At 36.5% G+C, this 18,834-nt stretch overlaps 1 protein-coding gene across 18 annotated transcripts in view; it reads left to right on the top strand.

Annotated features, from left to right (window-relative positions):
* The window catches only part of R3HDM1 (R3H domain containing 1), a 90,544-nt gene that overhangs the window by 40,253 nt on the left and 31,457 nt on the right, over positions 1-18,834 (top strand). For 11 of the 18 annotated variants that reach the window (XM_054830735.1, XM_054830736.1, XM_054830741.1 and 8 more), the window contains 7 exons: positions 5,852-5,893; positions 6,335-6,424; positions 11,505-11,619; positions 14,236-14,314; positions 15,921-15,980; positions 16,062-16,202; positions 18,709-18,817. In XM_054830735.1, the coding sequence (XP_054686710.1) occupies positions 5,852-5,893; positions 6,335-6,424; positions 11,505-11,619; positions 14,236-14,314; positions 15,921-15,980; positions 16,062-16,202; positions 18,709-18,817 (636 nt within the window). Of the gene's footprint in view, positions 1-5,707; positions 5,749-5,851; positions 5,894-6,334; positions 6,425-11,504; positions 11,620-14,235; positions 14,315-15,920; positions 15,981-16,061; positions 16,203-18,708; positions 18,818-18,834 lie in introns of those variants that run through there. The other 7 variants (XM_054830744.1, XM_054830738.1, XM_054830748.1 and 4 more) reach the window with 3 other exon arrangements.

Below are 18,834 nucleotides of genomic sequence, written 5' to 3'. Positions count from 1 at the left end.
TTGCTGAGAAATGTTAGAGGAGATTATCAGAGGCTTATTGGAATTTGTTGTGTTCTTTTGTTCACTAATTGAGTATATCAGAGGATGGGTTGGGGGTGGGAGTTGTATGGGGTTTGTTTTTGGCTTCCCTAGCTAGTAGTTAATTGCTTAACAGGTTTCATACCTATTGGCACACTGCAATAATATTCCTGAGTACAGTTATCACTTGATTTCTAAGTTGCTATTTAACTTTACAGACAAGTAAGAAACAGGCTATGATCTTTCCTCTGTCTAAACTACCGTGATTTGAATTAAGGTATGTTTCTGGGTCTTCATAGTTCCAGAAACTGGTGATTATATTTTGAAATGTAACTTTGGCTCTGAATTCCAGATTATTTTGAGATTATATGCATTAGTAACCTATTTGCTGTTGCATACACTGTTGGAGATGCAATATAAATGAGAAAAAATATCTTACAGAGTACATGGCTAGTGCTCCCAATTTCTTTAAGCAGTCCGAGAGTAGAATAATACAGAGATTATTAGGGAAGACTTTTGAATTGTCATATTCTGAAGTGACCATCAAGTAACACTTAAATGGGACTGAAAATAAGAGGCACTCATATGAAAAGTAATTTTAGAGAAGTCACGTGCATGTCAGCACTATGGTAGTTTTTGTGGTCAAAAAGGTTTTGGTTCACCAGTCACTGTTCTCTCCCACCTGTTAATCTTATCCAGGTCAGGTGACAACATACTAGTTCTGAATTAGCTAGAATACAGGGTCTGAAGTTTATTACCTTTGTCACTGGGTGGTGGAACAGGCAATACTTCATCCACTATAAGGACTGCTGTTATAAAGTTAAGGTGTCAGGAAATATTGACAAAAATCCAGGCCGTTCGTTTAATTTTATCTTATGGGGTAGTGCCTTTTATTCACTATTAGGAAGATGTATTTTAAAAAAAAAACCCACCCCAAAATATTTAAAATCTCCATAACAATTCACATTGGCTTATGTATAATCCAGAAAAGGAGGTTTGTTCTTATTCTACAATCCAGGGAACCGGAGGGAACGGAATGAAGCTGCGACGGGGGAGGTTTAGGTTGGATATCAGGAAAAGGCTCTTCACTGAGAGGGTGGTTGGGCACTGGAACAGGCTCCCCAGGGAAGTGGTCACAGCACCGAGCTTGACTGAGTTCAAGAAGTGCCTGGATAACGCTCAGAGTCATATACTCTGATTCGGCCGGTCCTGTGTGGACCCAGGAGTTGGACTCGATGATCTTTATGGGTTCCTTTCAACTCAGGTTATTCTATGATTCTAATCCATGCATTATGGGGGTTGGAGGGAAGAGGAATGTTAGTCTTAAATACCGTCATCTCTGCACTGAAAAATAACCATTAATAAGTAGATTTAAGATCCTTGATGGGATCGTGATTGCCAAGGCAGTAAAAGACTGAGGGAAGGAAAGCTGCGTATCGCTATGTATCAGGAAAAGCACTTGCAAGCTGTGGAGAGTGAAACCAAAATACCACCAACAAAAAAAGCCTCACGGAAGAATGAATGCAGGAGGTGTAAGCATCCCGCCGTATGATATGGGCAAGGCAAATGGATTTATTCTGATTAAGCAGATATCCCTGTCCTTTGGAGGAATATATTTTTTTTTACTTGGCACCTAGACATGTCTCTCTGCAAGTTTCTTCCCTCCATTAGTAGCACAAACCTTTTGTTTTTTCTCTTTGTTCCACAGCTTGAGTTCTCTGACGCCTTTCTTTGCCTCTTCCCCAGCTGTTTTAGTCTTGTCAGGATTTACCTGCCTTTGTCTCCAAAATATGTGGCTTAATACTTTGTAATAGATAAATGATGGGGCAGTTTCTGCTTAGTTACTTCTGAACTGTTGAAAGTGCCTACGTGTCCAATGGCAAAACTATTTTTCTATTGGTCATCCTCTACTATGTCATGGAAAATTGCTGTCACTACCTCACTAAGACAGGACAGCAAATAACCATAGACCATGCTATTCTTTCCTTCAGTATTACAAAGCTATCTGTGGTTGTTAGGACTGTAGCCCTTAACTGGATTTAAAATTGAGACCTAATTTAGAAGAAAGGTGAAAAACTGAATGTCCTTAGAACACACTTTGTTCAGGTCTGTCATGTCATGCCTGTCTTCTGAAATGTCCAAATGGTACTTCAGAGATGGATATAGTACCTTCTCACAAAACCTTTCACACTTCTAAATTTGTCATCTTGTGCCTGACCTGTTTTTATCCAACTTGTTTAGATAGCATAGTGATGATAGAAGAAGGTGTATAACAGCTCCAGATCTTTACTTTGTATTTAAAATATGTGATTTTGGAGGTAATTAGGAAAAAATAGGCAAATACTCCTACTGCAAGCCTGGATATATATGATTATATGTAGTTGTATTTTAATTCCCTTTTTTATTTTGTAGTTGGAAATGAAGCATAGTAGTTGTTCTTAAAAGTTGGGGTTTGGGGTTTTTTTAAAAGACAAAATCATTATTTTCTTCATGCAATTGTTTAGAATACTATCTTTTAAACACTGTCTTGAAATCATGCCCATAATGACTTTAAATGGGATGTAAATTTATTTTTAATCTTGCTTTCATTAACACAGTGTTTTCTCAAGTCAGTAAAAGTCTTAGAGCTGCAAATAAAAAGAAATTGCTTCATTTGCACTCACTAAGGATTGCATATTCTAAAGTAGCTACAAATTGTTTTTCATAAATGGGGAACATAAAGATACTCTGTAGGAGCAAAACTTGGTATATGCAGAGAAATTAGTACAGAACTAAAATTCACAGACCTGAAAAGAGAGAAAATATGCATTAACAGCTACAACATGCATTGACTACCTATTGTCCTGGAATTCCAGTGGAAATGTAGCTATCCTCAGTTGGTGTGGTTTTGCCTGAGAAAGGAACTGTGCCCAATCATCTTCAAGTTTTGTGAGTGTAGTTACTGTTGATATCACAGGACTTTGGGGTGTTGCATTTCCAGGTGCAGACCTTAGATCATCATAGGCCTTTTCTCATGTTAGTTGTCCCTGTAGTCCAGCCATACCAGATTTATTCCAGTGCTTCCTACCTGTCAAGTGTCTGGTGCTTATTCCTCACAGTTACAACTGGATGTGGGGGCTTGTATTTCAGGTTTTGACATCCTTAAAAGTCATGCAGGAAAGCCAGGAATCCATGTCTATCACAGGATTGTTTTACAAGGCTGTTTCTAGATAAGAAGTCTTAACGTGATGGGTGGGATGATATTTATCTTGTGTAACTTTAAGGTTTGAGTCATTACAGTCAAGGGAGAATCTCGGTCCTGCAGTGGCCCGCCTAGTTCTCCCCAATGATACTGGTGTTGGTTTGGTCCCTAAAAATTGTCAGGTGCTCATGAAATTGAGTACCGTAGTATTTAAATACCTTAGTTTACTACCCTGAATATCCTATATTGCTTTGATTAACTTATTTCCCGTTAGTTGCAAATGTCAATCTTTAGGGGAAAAAAAAAATCTTTAAATGCAGCATAATTGACAGTGTTAGTTGGGTTCACGTTCCAACCTGGAAACAGAACTGTAATTCTGCAAGCAAAATGGAAGATGAGCTACAACACACATAAAATGCTTAAGGGAATGTACCATCAAACTTGTCCTATTGTGATTGAAATCTGAAAACCACATTAATTTTAAACATTCTTACAAAGAGTTCAGATTTAATACTGCATCATTTCAATTTCAATATCTCAAATTTTGAGGCATTTGCTTTATTTTATCTGGCATGAACAAACCTACTTAAGTTTTGGCTGCAATGGATTCCCAAGTCATTACTGAAGTAAGGTGAGGAGGAGATATGTGCTTTGTACAGATATTAATTAAATTTAAATATGCTACGGTTCCTGCTTCCTAGCAACAATCTCTTCTCTGTTTGTTTTGGGTTTTTTTAAAATCAGTCTTAAAAATAATTGAAATATGTATGTCTTATCTAATTAGTGAGCAGTTACTTCTGTTAACCAAAACTGTACATGTTATTACAAATTCTGTTTGGCTACTTTAAAATGTCCTATATAGTGAAGTTGAACTTGCCATTCCCCCTATCCCCTAGTGGTGGATCTGGGGTGTTTTTGCTTCTGTCTACTCGGTTATATCCTGGCTTTTGCAAAAGGTAAACAATTGCCCAAGTGTAGGTTCTTTTGCCTGTTGTTTTGACAGTGAACTGAGGGCTCCACTGCCAATGCTGATTTGATTTTAAGTGTATGCTACTCAATTTGAATCTACCTAAGATAATTATATGAGGCTGGGAAATCATCCAGTTCTTGAAAGTTTAGTAACTTGGTATAATAGAAGCTTTGCCAGGGATATGCAGAGTGCCAGCTTTTAATATGCAGTGTGTGCTTTCAGCATAGCTGATTGAAAGAAAAAATATTTTGCAGGTACCAGCAAAACTCAAAGTCTCTGTATTGTTCCAGGTATGAGAACATTTAAACTGTCTTTGCTGCTCAAAATCTCAGCAAGCTTCCTTTAAAAAACATGATGATGTTAGTTTTCAGTGCTGCTATTTAAAATCTTGTTATACAGTGAAATGAGCTTAAATGAGCTCCCCTTCTGCTGCTCTTCAGCTAAGCTGGTGCAGTATCCAAAAAAGGCATTTGCGACTTGAGGAAAATGAGAGAAATAGCAGTTCTTCTGTTTTTATGTGGTAGAACCCTTTATTGTAGCTTAGATGTTCTTCTGAGCCACATGTACGTCCTGCTAAGATATTAAGGCACTTGATAGACATCTGCCCTGTGACCCTATGGCAAGGAGGGCTGTCTTCATTTAGTTTTCAGAGTCTTTATTTAGTTTCTTTCTGAAAGGATCCCCTTTTCATAAAGGAGGAATTGTTTAATAAACAACACTTGAAATTATATTACCGGTGTTACTTTTTCCTTACAAATACTAGACCTGTGCTCAGTAAAACTAGTTCTGTTAAAGGCTTGCCTATTCATCAATTTTAGTTCTACAGTGAAACCAATACCTAAATTATGTTATGCCACTGTAAGTGCTTCTATTCCTGTCACAGAGGGTACAGTTAAGAAATTGTTAAAACACTTTTGTTGATTCAAATGTACCTTTCAATCATGCATACTGGAGAAAAATTCTGGTAATGCTTTTTTTTTTTTTTTTAAAGAAACAGTAGCAAATAGAAGGGATCTGGGAAGAGAAAGAGCAAATTAATGTATAGTAAGTTACTAAAAGGGCTCTGGGAGGAGAAAGAGCATATTAATGCTTAGTAACTTACTAAAATAAGGGGGGGAAAAATTGACCAGTAGCCCATTTTAAAGTCCACTTCCATAGGTCCTAAGATGAAAGAAAAAAACCCACATGTTTTAACCTGCTTATGATAAGTCATCATCCGTCCCCTTGGTAGAGGCAATGCTGCTGCGTTTTTGTTGGGTTTTTTTTTTTTTAATTTTTTTTTTTAGCCCCTCATATTGTTTTTCCAGGTAGTTTTCAGGAATAGGAAGAAAATTTATAAAAACCATGTCATGTTGCCAAGGAAATTAGGACGTGAGAATTTAAAATGTAGGAGCTGGTTGAGACTAAACTGCTTGGATCTTACTGAACAAGAATAATGCTTGCTTCCTGTTAAATTCCTGTAATATCTATTGTCAGTAAATGAAGAAGAGAAATCAAGGACAAGCACGATGAAATTGGGAGAGCATATAATCCTTCAGCCAAAAGCACCTGCTGTTCCTTTCACAAATTTGACCGCCATGTCAGTAATAACTCTTAAAGCTTTCTCTTATACAGACTTTCGCATTAATAAAATTGTACTATGAAGTTTAATACAAACCTTTTCTGTTGTGCCTATCATTCAGCGGCCAGTGCAGTCTTTTGGACAGACAGCAAAAAGGTCAAAGGTACAGTAGACTTGTGTGCTGGCATGCTAAGGAAGCCCTTCATGCTTGATGAAGCTTTGTTACTTTGTGAAAAGTGCCTTTAGTTTTATTTTTTGGCTTTGAAGCTTTGTTTTATTCTGTTGGATTTTTGTCTTGCCTAGTTGTCTGCTTTTGTGGTTTGCCTTTATATTTTTGGTGGCTTTTTATTGTTATGGAGAGAAACATTTTCCCAAAGATTTTATTTAATTTTCCTTAGATGTGCTCTATTGTGCTGACAGTGCCTTCAAAAGCTGCAATTGCTTGGGTATTTTTGTCCTAAAGGAAATGATTTATTCTATTGAAAATATTAAAAATGCTGTTTTCAGCCATTTTGTTTTACATAAGAGGAATGGGAAAAGAATGGCTTATGGTGTATTTATATAATTTTTATAAGCCATAGTTTTTAATTTTACTTTCCTTTAGTCAAACACAAAGTTAAAGTTAGTTCGGAGCCTTGCTGTATGTGAAGAATATCCACCACCTCCCACAGCTGAAATATCACAGGACCTCCAGGTAAAAATCACGTTACTGAAGTTTCTGAAACAATTTGAAGTAACTTATTGTTCAAAAGTAAATCTTTTTGGTACACTTGAAATATGCGGACACCATATTATTTGAAATTTTTTTTAATACAGCTTTAATAGAGTTGGCAATAGCAGATGAAGAATTTGCTGCTTTGTGTTTCTGAACTATAATGGTTGATATCTGGGAAACAAGGGAAGGGGTTTTGTTAGTGGTTTTAACTCTCTACTGTTACAGAGCACTTGAGGCAGTCTTCAACTGCTCAAGTGCTGTCTGCCATCAGTAAGACAGAAAAATGATTATTAATATGCAGCATAATTTACCAGATTTTTATATTTAGAAAATTTAAACAGTTGTAAGCTCTGGTGTCTTATCTGAATTCCTGCATATTAGTCATAATTGCTGGTAGTTCTATTAACACATGCTTGAGGTATGTCCGAAGACTAATCTATTAAGATGGTCTAATACACTTAAAGAAGTTCTTAAATGCTGGACAAAATGTGTAAAAATACTTTTGAGAATTTAAAACAAAATCTAGCTTTCCTGAATTTACCTTCATACCAGTCTATATTTTTAGAACAAAATACTATTACTGGTTTTAGTTCTGTGTATGAATGAAGGGCATCAAAATGTCTTCCCCCCCCCACTCCTAACAAAACTGAAATGATCCTTAGTGGCTTACTCATAAAGCATGTTGACTGATTTTGCTGTTATTTGAAAAACTTCTAAACCATCTTTTTGTGAAAAGTTGCCCTTTTTTTAACAAGCAGAAGGAACATAGAATAGCAGAGTGTGAGGGGATTTTGCTGGGGGAATGGTAAGTCAGTTTTGGGGAGGGAGGTTGAGAACTCACATAGGTATTTGTCAAGCTAATTAAAATCTTGTAAGATCAAACCACAAAGTATCTAGGGTTTTTTTCCTTTGGAAAACAGAGAAAATCCTATTTTTTGTCATCCTTAACTAATATACTTTACAGTATTTGGAAGTGTTGACTAGACAAATTTTGAAACTGGGCCTTCTAATTTGATGAAAATCTAAGCCTTAGATTGGTATAGGCTGCAGAGTAAGAGATTAAAAGACAACAGAAGCTAATGCTGTTTACAATGATTTATAACCTGTTGTAATGTTTTGCGTAAGACTAACAAATTTGACTGAGAGATCTAGTTCTAGTCTTAGTTGTTTAGTCTGAAGCAGTAGGGTTTAACTTTTTCAGTCACTCTAATTACATAAGAGACATTAGGATTTTAAAAACCTCCAGCACTAACTATGCAAGGCCATGTATTTAATTCTTTAAAGTCAGACATTTATAATAAGCGTTCTCTGCAGATGGTATTTGTTACCATGTCCTCTGGGAATCTGTCTTTAGCTGCATACCGCAAGGTCCCTGTTAAAAGGAATTATTGCAGTAGTAGAAAAGGTGTAAAGGCCAGTTCTACAGAATGAATTGAATTGGGTGATAATCTAAGTTTGTATGAAAGGAATACCATAAAGCAGATTGTATATTAAGAAACAAAATTAGATCTAGCTGTGAGTTTTCATTAGAAACAGTAATCTAGAAGAAATGGCTTATGAATCGCAGTAACTATGCAAATGATTGAGAGAACAAATATGATTCTTCCCTGTAGAGAAAAGCATGTTGACGAGAAGAGTTAGAAGTAGGAATTTGTTACAAGTTCTGATGCTGGAGTGCACATCCTATGGGGCACAGCTCTTCCGTGACCCTCTGTAATGACTCAGGCAATTTCTTCACCCATTCTGCTTTCTTTCCCAAAGAAGATTTCTTCTGTAAGCACCAGTTGGCTGCTGGCTGCCTAATTAGGAACTGGTGTGAGTTTTGGGATAACTCTGTAGTCTTCCCTATGACTGTTTCAGTCACCCCTTTCTCACTAGTGTGTGTGTGTACAGCAGCTCTTAGCAAGGTGAAACTCCTAGGCACATGCAAGTGTAGAAGTCACTTAGCAAGTCACTGCTGGCTGCTTCTCAAAGGCTTTAATGAAAGAGGTCACAGACCTGCCAAACTGTCTCAAGTAGATCAATTTATTTTCTAATATACTTGTTTATATTTTCTTGAGCAATTGCAACATGAGAAAAGATACTGTTCCTTACTGAGAAACCTAGGTAGGACCTCACAAATTTTTAAGCCTTACCTGTTAAAAAGCACTGGCAGCCTTTTACTAAAAGGTGCTATGAAAGTACAATCTTACCCATTTTTTGCAGGAAGAAGAACGTAACTGATTTATTTGATCTGTTATCTTTGTGAATACACCAAGTCTTTATTCTCTTGCTATCCTTTGTCTAAATATTAGTTGCTGGGGTTATTCTAATTCTGTGTGCTCTAATATGAAGTACGAACACTAGCAAAGGATGATCCATTTAAACTCTTTTTTTAAAGAAGGGCTGTTTTCATATGAATGACAGTTATTACGGGTAACAAGTAAATAAACCTTCAAAAGATTGAACTTTTTCCTCTTTAGCAAAATAAAACAACGGTGCGGGGAGACTACCAGGGTCTGTAATGCTAGTTTATACTGATCTGTGTAAATTCAGGTTTAGAGATTGGTGGTAAAAAGCCAGGTAAAGGACCCAGGACATAGCACCATTATGTAATATTCTGTAATGTTCCCTGACTTACCATTTTCTCAAGTGTTTTAAACTGGAGGAATTTAGCAGGTTTTGATGGCTGGGCGGGGATGTGGGGGTGTGTGTGTGTGTGTTTACTTTTTATTTAGCTTTTTCTTGTTTAATCAGGATTTGGTGACACTTTCTTGTGCTATAATGAGGACTTCAGATAGGAGATCTGAGTTACAGTAAAGAGTTTATTAAATCAGTGTGCCATCAGAGAGACACAAACAGGATGGGATTAAAAGAATTTTAGGAAATAGAAGTGAAAAGATTTTTCAGCAACTTTCCAGTCAAGTAGGTCATATTTAATTAGATGCTACGGTTTTTATAGCATGAAATCACATGAAGGTGCCCTTTGGTACACAGTTCTGTTGTATCACACTTTGAAGTAGAATTGGTCGTAGTAGAACTGGCTGTTCAGATGGCTATTCCTTTTTTAGCTCTCATTGGGAAAAGAAGTATGAAAATGATTACTTGCTGAAATCCTTTGACTAAACTATTGCTGTATGCTTTTACTTCAGATGAGTTTAGAATATGTAGTCAATTTTCTAGTGAAGGAAAATCAGACAATGAAAATCTCCTTAATTTACTGATAGTTTTGTAGAGTATTATTATAAAATGAAGAATAACATTGGTGGATCCAAGTCAGAAATAATTTCTTAAGACATAAACCATGTTTCTTTTCTTTTTCAAGTAACTTTTATGCAGCTACTAGGTGAACAGTAGGTGTAGTGCACTTCGTAGTGACAAATAAATTGCTTATGTGAATTATATTCAGGTTTATGAGGTGAGGAATGGAAAGATATTTGTTTTGGACTCCTTAAGGTTTGTAGCCAAGTGAATTCTCAAGATTAGGGAAGAATTATACAAAAGAGTTCATTATTAGTGATTGGTAATGCATTTTTATCAGATTTGTTTATAGATGATATCATAAAAGCTGAGAAATCTTCACACTTGTCGTGCTGTTTTGCAGGGAGTTCATGAATTAGTAAGTTTAATTAGAACATATAGTGTGGGGAAAAAATCATAATCAAAGGGAGAGCTGATAAAACTATCAGCTAAACTTTTTGTCTCATTTGAAAAAGTTGTTAAAAAATGCATAGTGAAACTAGTTCTAAACCATAACCTCCTTTAGTATAGGGTTCCCATTGCCCAGCTCTGAAGGGACCAAGGGAGAGCAAGCAGTTTGGTGTCCTAGGGCAGGGAGGACCATCACTGCAGGTTGTGCAAGGATGTGTTTGTGTGTGAAACAGTCTTTAAACTTGGAGAATCCCGACTATATTTCTCTGGCCAGCTTACCTGAGCGAGATCAAGTCTGTGGAATGACACAAGGAGAAGCTTAGAGCAGGTTTGAAGGAAGAGTGAATGGGAAAGGGTTTGGTGCAGGACAGAAGAGTGATAGGCAAGAATGGATGAGGGGCAGGTTCTTTGGGTTGGGAAGGATCAAATGTTCTCGGGTGGGAGGAGTGACAGCATCAGCTCAGTTGGCATCTGGGGAGCAAAATCGAGTTCCAGATAAAAGGTGATGGGGGAGTCTTGCTCTTACAGGACTTTGCCACTCCTCCTCTTGGAGTCATTCAGACACACGGTGTCTGTATTTCCCCCTACCTCCTCTGGTTTTGCTGTCTGAAATACGTTAGTCCTTCACTGAGGGTAAAAAGAGTAGAGAGACATGAAAAACGAATTACAATCTTCCACTATTTAGGGGACTGTTATGTCACTATAATTTCAAAGGGAAGCTCTTTTTTGCTGTATTTGGGAAACAGGTTTTATGATAGTTCACTACTTGTATAAAAACATGGCTTTTGAGATGATTACACACAAAGTTGCTCTGTCAAAATATACAGGAAGTTAAGAATCTATGCCTTGATGACAGTAAGGCTTGCAAATTTTGCCTTGATATGTTGTACTGTAAACATTTCCCTTTTTTGTGGATCTGGGAATGCTGGTCTGTCTTAGATTGAAACATCTGTTTGGTTTTCCTTTTCTTCTTGACATAAACCAAATTGAAACTTGAAACAAGCTTTTATAGTCAAGAACTGTGATGAATGGGGGGGAAGCATCGTGGATGATGCATTACTTAAATTTTATACAGCTTCTAAGTTTATAGATCTGAAACACTGGAATATTTTCACATGTGTATCAAATAAGATACTTTAAATTCATTTTGAAATAGCATTCAGGGCCTGGATGTATGTGTAAATTCTAAAATGTGCACGATACTTTCTATGTCTTCTCTATAGTTTTTGATTTTCTGGTAAATAATTTCATTTTGTGGTCGCATAAAGTACATGTGGGATCAGAAAGTATATGAAGGCAATTATTTTCAGTGTTACTTGTTTATTTTCCATGTTACTCCTTTATTTTGTAGGTAATATAGTACAAAACAGTTCTCCTGCAGATATTGTTTGAAATAATTTCCGTGATGACTGATTTTTACTTTTGACAGGAGAAAATTCAGATCCAGTTGTCACAGTCCTTTGAAAAAGAAGAAAAGCCTGCAAAAGATGAAACGGAGAAGGAAAAATCCAGTGATAAACTGTCCAGAAAAATGTTATCAAGAGGTTTGCTATCTGTCATTGTGCTTTTAAATGTACTGCATAGATAAAGAAGATTTAGAGAAAATGCAGTTTGCTTCCAGAACATCATAGTGTAAACATTACTCTCATTTTTAGCAAATGAAGCAAATAGATCAGACATCTTTGAGCTGGAGAAGGAGTTGGTCCCAAAGGATACAGTGCTTTCGAGGCTTCCTCAAACACATGTACTCCAGCACATGCTTTTCCTTTCTTGGCTGTCTAGCTATCCAGATCAGCATAAAACTAATTGTGTTGCCTCAATTGTGCACAAGTGTTCTTTGACATTACGAGTCAGTACAAGTTGTTATCTTATTCCAGACTTTGTTGTTACAAGTTTTGTGAAACTTAAGTGAGAATGACAACTACCTTTGTACTTTTTCTTATCTTTATTCAACAGAAGTCAGTGTTCTCGTTTGTGTATTTATTTTACTTTTGATAATATCTAGAATTTTTTTATAACGTTTTGGAGCAAGGGTGGAACTACATAAGTAAAAATGGGAAGTATTATTTTTTCACTTCAATTTCCTGCATTCTGGATTGAAGATCTATTCTATATGCTGAAAACCTTTGGTTTTTTAACCTGGAATAGAACTGCAAAATTAATGATGTAAGCCTGTCTTTGTCCATATTTCCTAATGCCTCCTAAAGGTAGAAGACTTTATGCGTTTAAGTTGGCAAATCATTGTACAGATTTTGCTTTAAATAAAGGATCCAGAATGTTTATCTAAACATCTTAGATCAGCCAGCATGTAGGAAATGTCTTTAAAGCTAGAATTCTTGTTGAGACAGGTAGCACTTGTCCATCTTGTGTCCCTCAATTCCATTAGGCCTTCCTCATGTGGCATTTCAATGCATTTTGTCCCAGCTGGCAGACACGTATTTGTGAAATAAAAAGCACTGGGATGGAAAACTTAACTGCATTTATAAATCTCAGTCTTCAAAATGATGCCTTAAAAAACTAGGGTGTTCTTTCCGAGCTAACTTGCATTTTGTATATGCCCACCTTGTAAAATTAAAAGGGAAAAAAAAAAAAAACCTAACACCCCTCAAAAAAACCCCCAAACAAAAACAAACCTGACCAAACAAAAAACCCCCTAACACTACTAAAAAAACCCATAAAAAACAGCCAATGTGATAGGTAATGATAAAGAGTTAAGAGCAAAGTAACAAAATGCTTAAGACAGAAGTAGCTGTTTTAAATTCACCCACTATCTCCTCTGGAGGTTAATTACTTCCCAATTTAGGATGTGCCAAAATAGAAAATGATGGAATTCAAGCATCAGTCTTCTAGTAATTATAGCTAAATTATTGCTTACTTGCAAATTAAGAAAATTAAATAATTATTCAATCTTAAAGTTGTTTTACCAAGCATACCTTTTTTTTCTTTTTGCCTTCCCCTCAGAATCAAAAGTAATCCCAAACCATAAATGCGCAAACTTGCTTGGTTTCATTTATACTCTCTGGTTAATATATGGGCAGGATTGATAGCATAACAAGCTTTGCAGATAAAAGAACGCACTATCCTTCATCTTTAGGGAACTAGAGATTCCCTGTGATCAGGTGGACTTGGATTTTCTCCAGGAAAAGTTTTAGTTTTCATTTTTGAAGATTGGACACTTTGGTCACGTGGTTTCCCACTATGCCAAAAGAGGCTGTTCTGCCGGCACTGTTGCTCTAGTGAAAATGCCTGCGTAGATTCTGTCCCTGCCAAATCCTACCTTGCTTTGTGCATGGTCCCCCCTCATTGCTAATAGAAACTCATTTTCAATGATTGCTCTCCATACTGACCACAAAAAGCCCTGGAACAGCTAGGACATAGGCATGAGTTTGAGCTGTGCCTAACTGGAGACTAGGTTGACACATAGAAGTTCTTGGAAGAAATCTAGTTCCAAAAATATTGTTGAAACACCTCTAGCTTTTACATCTGAGACTTGGAACTCTGGAAGGTGCTTACGTAAGGGAAGATTTGGTGTTAAATCATTTCTTTCAGTGACATATTTTAGAGAACAAAATGTAACTTTGAATACTGTGTTTCACTGAAACCAGAAAGAAGACAGAGGTTGTGAGACTTATTTTTGAAAACTTCTCAACATTATGTTGTGAAAACAGAGTCCAACAGAAGAAGGATTTTTAATAATATAAAATAATATTTGTGAAGGTTAAACTGTTATGTTCTGAATGACAGTATTTCTTTGGGCAACATCCAGTAATTCTGTAGATCAGCTGCTGGTCCACAGAAGTGCATACAACAGTGCAATGTAGTATATTGAGAAGTTGGGTGACTTGGGGTGATATACTGCTTGAAAATACATAGCAATTTGTTAATAGCTGGGCAGTGTTACTTGAAGCTGTTGCTGTATTACACTTGAATTAGGAAGATGGAGGAGGTGGTGTTGGGTTTTCTGGTTTTAGTTGTTTTTTGTTGTTTTTTTTTTAACTTGTGAGCCTTTTCCCTGGAAACTGGAAGTATTTAATTTTGGGAATAATGTGCCTAATAGTTATATAGTATTGATTCATAAATACCATGTTCAACAATAATGAAAAAAACTAGTATTAATGTTTGTTCAAAGTGTAATTTTGCTCTCTTCCCCCCACCCTTAGATTCCAGCCAAGAATACACAGATTCCACTGGTATAGATCTTCATGAATTTTTAGTAAATACATTAAAAAACAATCCCAGGTAAGCATCAGTAATGCCAACTTTCTGTTTTTCTTTCTTGTCATTGCCTGAGGTGTAACACCACCTGTTTGGGGTTTTTTTATTATTTCCCACCCCCTTACATGTCTAACACTACATGTCAGCCTGTGCAACAAAATCTCATCCTAAATAACTGTCTAAAGCACCAATCCACTGTAATTTGTGTGTTACATGAGCAGAGGTTCAAGACACTGAAGTGGTTTAAAAGCTTTTGATGTTTAATAAGCAAATAATGAGTCTGTCTGTGTGCAGTACTATCCCTGAAGGGGCTCTCGTACTATGTCTCTGAAACTTGTACTCTTTTAGCATCTGCTTGTTGGAGACTAAACCGCCTTCTCTCACTTTAATCTGCCTTGCACTGAATTCATAGACAAAGGAACTTTTTTTTTTTAAAGCTGTACCATAAAGCCATAGTTAGAGATACAGATCTTCGCTCCGCACATCAGAAACCAAATCTAATCTAATTAAAGTCCATCATTTGTTAGCAACAGATTTGCTAACTGTTAGCAATGGTTCTGTTGCTTTGAGGTTTGTGGTACATTGCTGTCTATCTTGTTTGTTCTTTTCCTCAATGGGTTTAATACCAGGTCTACGGCTATACATACAAGGCAAGAAATTAACTCGGTGGGATTGTGCTGCTGTTGCAAAAGCTATTCCACTATGATTTGTTATTCATTAATATTATAGTTATGATTTCCAATGTGATAATGTATTGGGATTCCATTTTATTGACAAAAAATGTAAAATGAGCTATAATAAGGAGCCAACACCATTTTGTCCTATAAAGTAAAATTAGAAAGCATAGACCTCTGCTAGACTGTTATGTTGTTTGAATTTGAAGTTGTAAAGCATCCCAATGAAAATAAGAAATTGTAGGTGAAGGTCTGCTGTGAGTTTACATGCTCAATAACTGGAAAGCTTGGTTATCTGATGTGCACAAATTATGAGCTGTGGGACAGTTAATTTCATCACGTTAATGATTTATGGGAACTGGCATAAACATTTTTAAGACTTTTGTTTTATGGTGTTTCAGCTAATGTTCATTTCTCACCTTGAGTTTTAGCTTTTTCATTTTCTCTTAATATCTCATCACACTGCAGTGTGTGTCAGCTGTTAACCACTTGCTTGTTGGTATGTTGTAGTGCCTTCCGTTATCAGTACTCTGTCACTTTGTGTCTCAATGATCCCATGATGTGCTTCACAATCCAGGGGTCAATTCAGGCCTATGCAAATCTTATTACCTGTGCTAGCCAACAGTAAACCACCTAGTCACTGCTTTTTCTCCTTCTTGAGACTGTCTTCTCAATGACTGTACTTTCTGTTGAGTCTACTGGGCAGAGATAACTTGGAGGATCTTTGTATTCTGATTTCTGAGATGAGAACAGCACGTTTCTTTAGGCGGGTTCAATTAAATATAGCTTACTGAAAAATGAATACTTTGTCCTAAAAATACTGCATTTGACACCTGGTGGTCCTGTTTACCGTCCGCCGTCATCCCTTGATCACCGATCTTTGTGTATTCTCAAGATGAATACAGCTGCAGTTATTGGAGTGTCTCATATGTGAGTTGCTGTGTTTTTATTTTCAGGGACAGAATGATGCTGCTGAAATTAGAACAGGAAATTTTAGATTTCATTGGTAATAATGAGTAAGTACTGTACTCTTATAGGAGAAAAGAATTCAAGAGTGTTCCTGTTTATTTAATAAAGCTACTATTCCTTTCTTCCAGAGCGCCAAGAAAAAAGTTTCCCCCAATGACATCTTACCATAGAATGCTGTTGCACAGGGTAGCTGCTTACTTTGGATTAGAGCACAACGTGGACCAGAGTGGGAAGTCAGTCATAGTAAATAAAACTAGCAATACAAGAATGTAAGTTTAAAAGCCTTGAAAAAACTTTTTGGTGTGTAGATTTAACACCTGGGGTGTATGATGCTGCATCTGTAGCAGCAGAGGTCTCTCTGCTCATTGGGAACCATGCAGCAAGAAGAGGTAGTTGCAAGATCTTTACTGTTTGCATTCCAGCGCTGTATAATAATGTGATGTTTTGTGTTTAAACTTCTTTTGGGGAAAAAAAAGGATATTATCTGTAAATTAAGAATTTTTGTTGCTTTTCTTAGAGATGCATTGCTAACTTTGTTTCCATGAAATATCAATTTATATCAACCATTTATCTCTTTAAAGATTTACACCAGTAAAGTGTATACAGTATGTTCATTGTTTCTTTTGGAAAGCAGAACCAGCCCTTACCTTAGAACAGGGTCACTTCTGTTTTGGTGAAGGGAGGGGACAAGACTTGCACAACGTTTGGCTTTCGTACTGTAAAAATCCACCGGGAAAATTCAGGCATTGAAGTCTTTTGTTGGAATAATGTTGCTTACAGATCTCACGTGGCCTTACAAAATAAACATAGCAGGGAAGTGTCAGCCGGGTTAACAAGTCATGGCATGCTGCTTTACTGTGAGGGCTGGGGAGATTTTGGAGAAACCAGTAGGCAAATCCGTATTATAAAAAAGTAGCACTGGGGTCATAGCAACTCCAAACCCCGTGCGTAGTTGACGTTTTCATTCAAAGGACCCGGCTGTTCTCTCTGTCATCTGCACTTGCTCTGTCTCCTCATTTTCCTCTCAGAAAGACAAAGGACTGATGCGTTGGTATATCTATGCCACCTAGCTTCTAGTTTCAACTTAAAGCATTTGCCTGACGCCATTTTTGGTTGGGTTTTGTTGTTTTGTTTTGTTTTTTTAAGAACATGAAAATAGGAGTTTACAGCTCCTGCATCCTAATCTCTATGTATACTCTCTATAGTTTTGGGAGGAAAAAAAAAATCTAATGATCCACCCTAATTGTAGAGTCTGTAGAACTGAGATAATATACCACACTGAAATTTCACTTAAGTAAACAGTTTCCTCCTCAATAGTTTCTAGAAAATATATAGAGTCTATATGTGGAATAATTTATGTATTTGTGTATGTGGTTTTGCTTTGGCTATACATTCTCTATCTAAATTGACTTAGAAAGGCATACATTTCAAATCTGCCTTTGCATCTGTCAGCATCTCTAGACTGAAACTTCAGTCTAGCACTTCAAGTGTGGAATAAGAACTATTAAAAGATGATTTCTTCATTTGTATGCATTTTTTTATAGACTGTATTTAAATAGCGTATGGCCTCTGGAAGCCCCCTATAGGTGTAGTTACTAATTAGCAGGCATTTCATCTAACCTGCAGACATTACGATTCTTAATGTTTTCAATATTCTTATTTTAAATCACTTTGGATATAAAATAAGAATTTAGAAAGAAAACCTTGGAGATCTGCTCCATGTTGAATAAAACCAAACTTACCTTTTCCTCATAGGCAGATTCCCGGCTCCATCGCCGATCAGTGATGTTACTGACATCAACAACCCAGTGCATACTGGGACGTCTCAGTGGAGTGGGAAGTTGGTGATTGCAGGGCAGTAAATTCAGGGACCTTTAAAAGAAAGAGGTAAGACAGTCTAAAGGTTCTCTGAAATGCCTGCTAATTATGTTTGGGCATCCAGTAACTAATAGTTAGGCTTGGCTGTTTTATAGAGAAAGATCTCCTGACTCTATACACATGTCCTGGGTAATGAATAAAGAAACAGAAGTAGAGAAGAGTATACATATGTTTTGTCTTTTATGAGACAAATATTTCCTGATTGTCTGACAAATCCTTTTATGATAGTAGTAGTTTTATTGTCTAGGTACTTGGTATCTATTTTTAATAACAAGAACTTGCAAAATATCTCATTTTCTTTCACAAAACTATATATATATATATATAAAATGTTGATTGCATCATCCTCTCACTGTGATCTTGTGAAGCTCTTGCTTGCCTGCATTGTACTGTTCTTCGTCTCTTGCTTATTTCTACGTAATTTTGGTTTAGAAGTTTGTAAGTTTCGATGCTTTCTCCTCTATCTTCTTATCTTCTGTTTTCCCTTGAAATGAATTCTGAGGTATTACAGCTCTAGCAGAAAGCACCTATCTTCACTTCCATGCATGCTCAATGTCCCTTGCATGGCACCAGTCTGGATTCAAGAGCACTTCTCATTCCCCAAGGGCATGTGGTTTACTTGCCACCTTAATTGGAAATTGAAGCAAAAGCTTTGAAGGAGGAAGAGATTTTAAAAGCAGGTTTGTTATGCCTCAGGAACAGGACTTGTCAGGGTACACATCATCTTACGTCTTTGGTACCTTTTCCATTGCCTGGACAATGAAAATCTATCACTTCAGTTATATGTATATATAAAGTATATTTAATGTTAATCTTGAATATATTTCAGTTTGTTCCACTCTCTATAGTATATGTTTACACAACCATAAATCTTGTCTTTCTAACGACTTTTCGTAGACCTGACCAAAAGTTTTGTGAGCATATAAAGGATGAGAAGAGTGATGATTTCCAAAAGCGGTATATCCTTAAAAGAGATAACTCTAGTTTAGACAAAGATGACAACCAGGTAAATACATACAAATT

This window comes from Grus americana, chromosome 6, assembly GCF_028858705.1.
Source record: "Grus americana isolate bGruAme1 chromosome 6, bGruAme1.mat, whole genome shotgun sequence".
In the NCBI taxonomy this organism is placed as follows: domain Eukaryota; kingdom Metazoa; phylum Chordata; class Aves; order Gruiformes; family Gruidae; genus Grus; species Grus americana.
Note: the sequence above shows the minus strand (reverse complement) of the source record. Positions and strands in the feature narration are given on the sequence as shown.